Consider the following 8,137-nt stretch of genomic DNA (forward strand, 5'->3'; position numbering starts at 1 on the left):
AGCACAAGTTTCTGCAGCATAAAACTGAAACAGGAAATACTTGTTAAACTTTGTGAAAAGTTTTACATTTTTCAGCTCTGGTTCTGTTCGTGTGACTGTGTGCTGAAGCTGAAGAAGCTTCCTGGTCCCCTTACTCAAAGAAAATGTTGTGAAAGCAAAAAGAAGACTATTGACCTTACTTTGTGCGTACTGGCTGTACTGGTAGGACGCCACGTGGTCGACGGTGTAGCCCTGTGAGCTGTACGAGGGGGGGCAGTAAGACTGCGAGCTGGGCAGAGAGGGCAGAGCCGACATGGAGGGTACGCTGGTGAGACCCTCCAAACCCTTGATGTGGTCCATGCGCTGGCTGCAGCTGGCCGCCATGCCGGTGGGGGGTTCCAGGCCACCCGTCAGCGGGGAGATGGCGTAGTCGCTTTGGGGTTGATGCGGAACCCCGCCGGGGTTTAGGAGACCCATCACCTGATTGGGGGGAGGAGGAAAATCAGTTTTTGGTTTTTGTGAGTCCAACAGCATCCGGGCACCCCAGAGGAGGGGGTGTATTACACAGTAATACACAAACACAGGAACAAACAGCCACTCGGATACTGAGGAAATCCCCCGCCGCTGACATCAGAAGGCTCACAGCGAGTCTATTCAAGATGAAGATAACAGCAGAACGGAGGAATTAGGCAATTTGTCTCGGATCCATAGCTCCACTCATTCGGAGATTCCTTCTCCGCAAAGTCCTGGTAGAAGATAACGGCTTATCTTAACGTGCACATGAGAGGGGCCCGTGCCCAAACCATTTGAGAAATCTTCCTGGTCTTTATTAGAAAACAGATAATCGAATTTGGGGAAATGTTTTTGGCCTGGAAAGAACGGAAAAGAGCCCCAGGTCAAAGTGTTCTTCAAAACAAACCAACAACCCCCGTGCAGCCTCTGAATTCACCTGCCGTCATGGAGGAGGCGGATCAACCGTTCAAAGGAAGTGAGACTAACTCTATCAAGCTCAAAGTGAGGGCATCTGTTACCTCCAAATGTATCACATCCCACCTTCTCCAGAACGGAGCAGAGGCCTGGAGGTTCTTGTAGTTCTAATCAGAAGCAGGTATGCTGCCCTCTGCGTCCTCTAAGTGACATATAATTCCACATCCACACACACATGGTCCTGCTTAAATCATTTCCCAAGCAGGAGAGGTGAGTGGAGGAGTCCATGATGGCTTCAGTTGTGCTTCCTTGGACGGGTCGCTTCAAACCGCCATCAGGAATGGGAGAAGCTAGCAGCAGCTACTCGAGCCATCGGAAATCCTGGATCCTGATAGCAAATGTTCAACTGGAAAAGTGATGCAAATCCAAACTCTTCCAGTCGTTCCTGGAGGCCTCCATCGGAGCATCTCAGTCTGAGATGGGAGGAATGTCGGGGAACATCTGAAACTGCACATTCCTGCACTATGAGATACATACAAATAAATGAAAGCCTCACTTTCACGTGGAAGAACGCCGAGAGGGGGGCACTTTTTAAGGATGCAATCGTGGAAAACTCCCCCCACCACTGCTGGAAGGCCAGTATTTGAGTGCACACATGCATTTGATCGGGCTCTAACCGCTTATATCTTAACAACATTGTTGCTACGGCATTCAAACTGCTGACAACATGATCACATGACTGACGGAATCGTCTGAGGTCGGCCTCTGCTTGGGAGTTTTTCATTAAAGCAGCAAAGACAGAGGATGAAAACAGCTGATCTTCTGCTTGCTCTTGAATGTGACGCCGTTCTGACTCTTCAGCAAATCTACAACTTTGCCTGCTTGAAATTTGATTTTCTGCCTGTTAGTGTCATAAGTCCTCCTTCTTCTGCTGGTCCTTCCACTTCAGTGCAGAGACCTCGGGACTTCATGCCAGAATTAATGGACTCTAATTGTCTTTTGGCTTCTCGTTTGTCACACAGTAAGACGCCCTTTGTGCTCGACATTTCAGGGATACAAGTCAACTTCCAACCCTTTTATTCAGCAAACTTTAACTTTAGTCTTTTCACTCTTTCACCCAAATGTTTACAAGTAAACACCAGCTGTTTTCTGTTACCCAGAAAGCAGCTCAAATACAAACTCTTCAAGTATTTGTGTCTCACCTGTGGGGAGAGCCCATTTCCTATAGTGGGGTTGCTTGGTCCTCCAGGGCTCACGAAGCTGTCTGAATAGCCGGAGAAGGAGTGGCGTCCAGAGGAGAGGCAGTAGGCAGAGCCTCCTTCTCCCTGACCTCCACCGGCGGAGGCTTGGTGGCTGGAGGAGGGGGGCAGAGGCTGGGGACGGTGCACTGTGCTGGGTGGCTCCGACACTGTTCCAAAGACAAGACGGATGTGATCGTCCCTCAGCCAGACAGGTTAAACCAGTGACGGGCTACATCTGCCAGACTCAAACCAGCGGCATTGTTGACATTACTGAGGTGCACATGTGGGGCCCAAAGGATATTAAAGAAACAAAAAAGACAGACACCAGCTTCAGCCTGTTTACTCCGTGGCTATAAGGCTGCAGACACTGGAGTCAGCTGCTGCACCGGCGGCTTTTGAGGGACACGTGGCACGAGCAGATCCATAACTTTGGCTCCTTTTTGCCCAGGAGATATTTTTTTGAATATTTCATTTGAAAATCTCTAAACATCAGGGCTTAAATGTAAAAAAAAGTCCCCAAAGACTTTTAAAGACTCCAAATTTGGAGCATCAGCAGCACCAAAATCTTGAAAACACAAGACGTTTTGTGTGGATTTTCTTCACAAATTTCCACAAAGTGATTGATCTTTAAAGACCGACTTCAAAGGTTTCAGTAATGCCACAGAAGATTATTATGTAGTTTGTTACAAAGAATTTCTAGACATATAAGCAGGTCTTTGTTTTCCACACGTCTTTGGATTCAGAAATGTGGATTCACCTTGTGCGATGGATGAGGGAGGGTAGGCGCTGTCGGAGAGCTGGTAGGGTGGGATGCTGGACATGGCTGAGGCTGGGAAACCTCCCGGGATCAGGTGGTTAAACGCCATCATTTGATTGGCTCCAGCTTGTTTCCTCCACCTCGCTCTTCTGTTGCTAAACCAAACCTAGAAAAAAAAAAAGACCACAGAGAACAGAACCTCATGAACAGATCAGCTAAGGATATTTTTGAAAAACGCACAAGTACGAACGCTGGACAACAGTCCAGGATGAACTTTGAGATCAGAAAAGATTGAGAGCTCCTCTCTGAGACTGAGGGAGTGTTTCTTGATTCAAAAACTGTGGCTTTTTTCCCAAATTCTAGTAAGCAATTAGCTTTGACGTCTTTTCAGTCATTTACACTAGTCAGTGTGTCAACAGAAATGTTTGTGGATCTTCATTCTGCTGTTGTACCTGCACCCTGGCTTCAGTGAGCTTGGCCCTCTGAGCCAGCTCCTCCCTGGTGTAGATGTCAGGATAGTGTGTCCTCTCGAAGGCCCTCTCCAGCTCGTCCAGCTGCTCTGCGGTAAAGGTGGTCCGACTGCGCCGCTGCTTTCTTTTCAGTGGCAAATCCGGTTCCGACTCAACATCCGAACCGTCGTCTGAATGGCTAGCTGGTAAAGAAAAAAAAGAAGAATTTCCTAATTTGTTCAAGAAAAACTGAATAATTTATCTGAAAAGTCCAAGAAAAATCCAAACTCTGGAGTGTTGATGCTGCAGAACAAACAGGAATTTAGTGTTTGTTGCTCTTGATAACTGAATCTCAAACTGTCAACTTCTTTTTTCTAAATAATTTCTACTAGTGATACGAATGCACAACCAAAATCAACCAATCATGATCATTTTGCTCCTCTGGATCTGGACCCGACAGACCTGGACTGAAATCCACAAGTCCGACACACTTCCTCTGACCTTTTCTGAGTGTGTGAAGAGTAAACTGCTTTGAAGCAAAAGGCCCAAATCCTGAGGTTAGGATCTAACTGGACACTAACAGAGAATAAATAAAACATTTCACTCGGCTCAAACCATTTTAAATTTTTAAAAAAGTGTGAATTTGACAAAAGGTTTGCTTGGATTACCCACAGAATTGGTATTGCACTTATGATGAGCAAACCTTTGGTAAATTATTCCCATGAATCACAAACACAAACTTTGAACAAGTTGAGAAATCTAGAAAATGAACAAAGTGATAACAGATTTCTATGATTTGTCTCCAAACTTCTTGATTCATTTAAAGCAGATGGTTCATATAATGTTATCAACCCCTTCCTGTGAGGGCTTTGTGAACTGTGATACTAAAATCTGATAGAAAACGACCTGACCTTTTTAACAAGTGATTATCAAACACATGGATGCTCTGTTTGGATTAAGGTGAAAATGAACAAATTCTTTATTTGGAGTCCAACTTTTGTCAACCTGTTAAAGCCCATTAACCCTTTCATGCCGCATGTTGCTAATTTACAACTTGCCATTAAATCCAGGACTCTACTTACTGTAGTTTAGTCTAATCTTGAATGGAAAAAACACTGGAGAACTTTTTTTTGTACAAGTTGAAATAAAATCAGTTAAGATTTCACAAAAGTGCATCTTCAAAAGTGCAGGTCCAAAGTTTTAGAACACTCCAAACTTTAAGGTTGTATTCAGACATTTGGTCCGAACAAAGTTTCAGTCTGAATACAGGCAAGGAAACCCTGGTCCAGGACCAGGAACCACTCTTTGACCCGTCTTTCGAGGTTATCTTGGTCCGTTTCCAATCAGACTGAACATCGGTTCACTCTGAGATTCCACAGTCAACAAAATAACTGAACCAAAACAGCCACCGTAGCCGGTCATTAGCGGACAAATGTGGAGTAACTGATTGAAATGTGGTTGGATTAATGCAGGCTCATTAAAACAAAACTTTTAACATGATACACATTGCTTCTCACACTGTTTTACTGACAGTTCATATGTGACAAACACTTATCCTGTAGCTTGTAGCTGTAGGGTCCCCAGTAACCACCTTGCAGAATGCCTTCAACGTACAAAAATAGCAGTAAAAAGTGTTGAACCTGACGTTGATACAGATGTTCAAAACTGACCAGCGAAATAAAAAGTTTCAATAAGTAAACTATCTTGACAAGTATTTAAATAGTGCAGCCTCTCCATCTTTCTCTTTTTGTTTTGACCTGCCCCCATAACTGTAGGCCAATGAGTGAGAGATCTTTAGTCACGTGATTTTGTTTACAAGCTTTGATCCAGAACAGAAATCTCTGGTGGATCCCAGTCTGAGAACACACCAAATGCAAGGTTTAGGACTAAATCATTTTTTAGGTATAAAATACATCGTACAGGTATTTTTTTCAGTTCAAAGTTTTAAAGTCCATTAAACGACTTAAAATGGAACAAAAGTAACATGTGAACTGAAACTGAAAAAGTGCAGATTTCAGCCTCTTTCAATGGAGCTAAAAACTAAATAAAAACCACTGGAGCTGAAACTGTGCAGCAGAGGTCTAAGCCTTCAAATGTGATGACTTCCAACCTTTTTTTCTACATAGAAGCAGAGCTGAAACCAAATCCTCCTGAGCCAATTACTAACTTTTCTTAAAAGAAATATTAGTGGAAGCTGGATGACAAATTAAACTAGAATTAAATCTGATTCTAAAGAATTTAAAATCTGTTTTGCTTTCTAATCTGAGCAGATTTTGCTTCCGGTTGACTGATCCTCTGACATCATCTTGACAGCTTTTATAGTTTTTTTTTTTTTTTTTTTTTTTACTTTCATCTCTGTCAGATTAGTATTAATACCTTAGTGAATTCTACTCTATGATCCAGCATAGATTGGAACCCGCAGCATTTTAAACACTCCACTGGTTCCCTTCTGGGTTCACCAAAGGCCAAAGCGCCCACTTTTTGTGTTGCACCTAATTAATTCCCCCTCAACATTGGGAAAGTTTCATGTGCAACACTGTATTAGTTCCCCCCCTCAGAAGCAACAATAAAATACAAGAGAACCCAAATAGCTCAGGGCCCCTCATGTGAAACTGATCCTTTCTCCCCCCGTTGGCGATTTTCTCCTCACAGCACCAATAGCAGTGGGAGTCAACTTAACATGCATTAGGAGCAAATTGGTAAAGAAACATTCAAGCATGAGGGAGCCAATAGCTGAAATATTTTCAAAAGGGGGGAGAGCGAGAAATTGAGACATTGCCTTGAGCTTTTCACAGAATATTTGTGTCGTCTTTGCTCTCCGGAGCAGCTTCTCAAACTGGAGCAGGAGGAGGAACAGAGCCACTGCTGTCGGGCTTCCAAATCAGCTGTTTTTTATTTTTTTTCCGATGAGATCAGCGCGAACCGATCTGAAGATGGAGCAGGAAGAATTCAGGGTGAGCAGCGAGAGGCTTTGGAGGGTCGAAAAAGATGAGACGAGGCCTTTTGTAGCCTCCCCCTCCAGTTTCTGCAAAGAAGGCCAAGAGGAATGTCTCCCCCTTCCTTAACCCCCCCCCATCCCCAGCATGCACGTTCCTCAGCATTTCACAGGGATTGGGGCCTTGGGAAAGCAGAAGGAGGAAAATCTTTAATCACTTTGGAATTACCTATTGGTTCTGCCTGCGGCCGGGGTTTCTCCCGCTCCTCGGAGGAAGCGACAGAGTGGCACCTCTCAAACGTCGCTCATTAGATTGGTGTAACTTCATTGAACGTCAGCAGGTCATGAGAAGATCTGCAGATCTGAGCTTGAAACGATTGCGATCTCGGAGGGTTGAAAGTATCACAAACAAAATCTGCACGTTTCCACCTTCTCCTGGCTTTGGCACACAACTCTCCTTAAACAAGCGCTACTTTCTCCTCCCTCCTCTCCCACCCTCTCTTTGTCCTCCGTCCCCCCATCGCTCTCATTTCCACTCATATTTCTCTCTGCGACTCTCAGGCTCTTTGTTGCTCCACAGAGCTGAGGTCTTTGCCGGCGATTTCCACGCTCCATCTGTGGAATCCGTCATGGCTCCCTCAGCCCTTCACAGAGGAGGCCTGTCACCTGCCCCATGGGGGAGCTTGGGAGGCCTTGAGAAGGGTGGGGGGGGGTGCATAAAGCAGCTCTGCAAAAAAAGCTTGGGGATGGGTGGGGTAGATGAGGCATAGCCTCAGGCATTGTGCCCCCCTCCTTAAGTCCTTACTGTTAAAAAAAAAATGCATGTGTTTCCAGAGGGAACTGTAGGAGCACCTGAGGCGGTCGGTGGAGAAGTGGGGGGCGACAGGGGCTGTTGTGGTTGTAAATGCACCCATGGGGATCCCTCCTCATAACTTGAGGCTTATGGAGACGAACAAACATGAAGCAGATCATCAAGTTTCTTCTTCTCCTATGAGAACTTAAAGCCACATTACTCATTTTCCATTTTTGTGCAAATCCAAACACAAAATATGTGATTTTTTTTGGAAATATAGAAACATAGAATGCCAAATCAACTTTAGTGCATACTGTACATTACCTCTTCTGAGTGCTCTGTTGGCCTTCTTATCCCTACGATCTGATTTTATCTTCTTGGCACCGACTAAAGCCTGGGTCAATCAAATTATCCTCTCTGAGCTACACCTCAACACGTTGCCCCAGTAAACACCTGACTTCACTACATATCAATCCTCCAGTCTTACAGAGTTACAGACGTGATCTTTGCTTTTGTCAGCTCAGCAAAACAGAACCCTGAGAGCGCAAGAAGGCCTAGAAGAGGCTGGGAGAACTTTACGAAGAGCGAGTGAAAAGGAGGGCGGGTGGGGGTTAAAAGGAGAAAAGAAAACTGTTTAATTTAACCAAACTGAAGCCCTGAGAGGCAGGCAGGCAGGCAGGGGGGGCTCTGAGCCAAAACAACCACTCCACGGCCAAGAAAACACAAAATGGCTCCCAGCGTGCTCGCCATCCCAGACGAGGGAGAAGCCAGCAGAAAGAGGACTGAAACAGTCTATTGGAAAGACTTCAACATAGCTGGGACGAGGGGGGGGGTCTACTGGGGACACAAAGGCTTCAACATGTCCGCTGAGACAGTAGAGGCAAGCAGGAGCATGCAGAGAAGGAGCAACGGCGTCCAACCTGGATTTAGGGGCTGTGGGGAATTGACTGACCATATGTGGGTTATTTACATCCCTCGTCGGACATCCCGATAACTCTTCTGGGGGCCGGGGGTTAATAGCGAGGGGTAAATTGTGGCTCTGACATGTTGCGCCCC

General features: G+C 45.3%; 1 protein-coding gene across 1 annotated transcript in view; it reads right to left on the bottom strand.

The window, feature by feature from the left end:
• The window catches only part of pax3b (paired box 3b), a gene marked incomplete in the record, with an annotated part of 23,770 nt that overhangs the window by 7,181 nt on the left and 8,452 nt on the right, over positions 1-8,137 (bottom strand). Inside the window, 4 exon segments of the mRNA XM_024277580.2 lie at positions 180-459; positions 2,109-2,314; positions 2,905-3,070; positions 3,357-3,556. Of these exon segments, the coding sequence (XP_024133348.1) occupies positions 180-459; positions 2,109-2,314; positions 2,905-3,070; positions 3,357-3,556 (852 nt within the window).

The sequence above is a fragment of the Oryzias melastigma genome, linkage group LG13 (genome assembly GCF_002922805.2).
Source record: "Oryzias melastigma strain HK-1 linkage group LG13, ASM292280v2, whole genome shotgun sequence".
Lineage (NCBI taxonomy): Eukaryota > Metazoa > Chordata > Actinopteri > Beloniformes > Adrianichthyidae > Oryzias > Oryzias melastigma.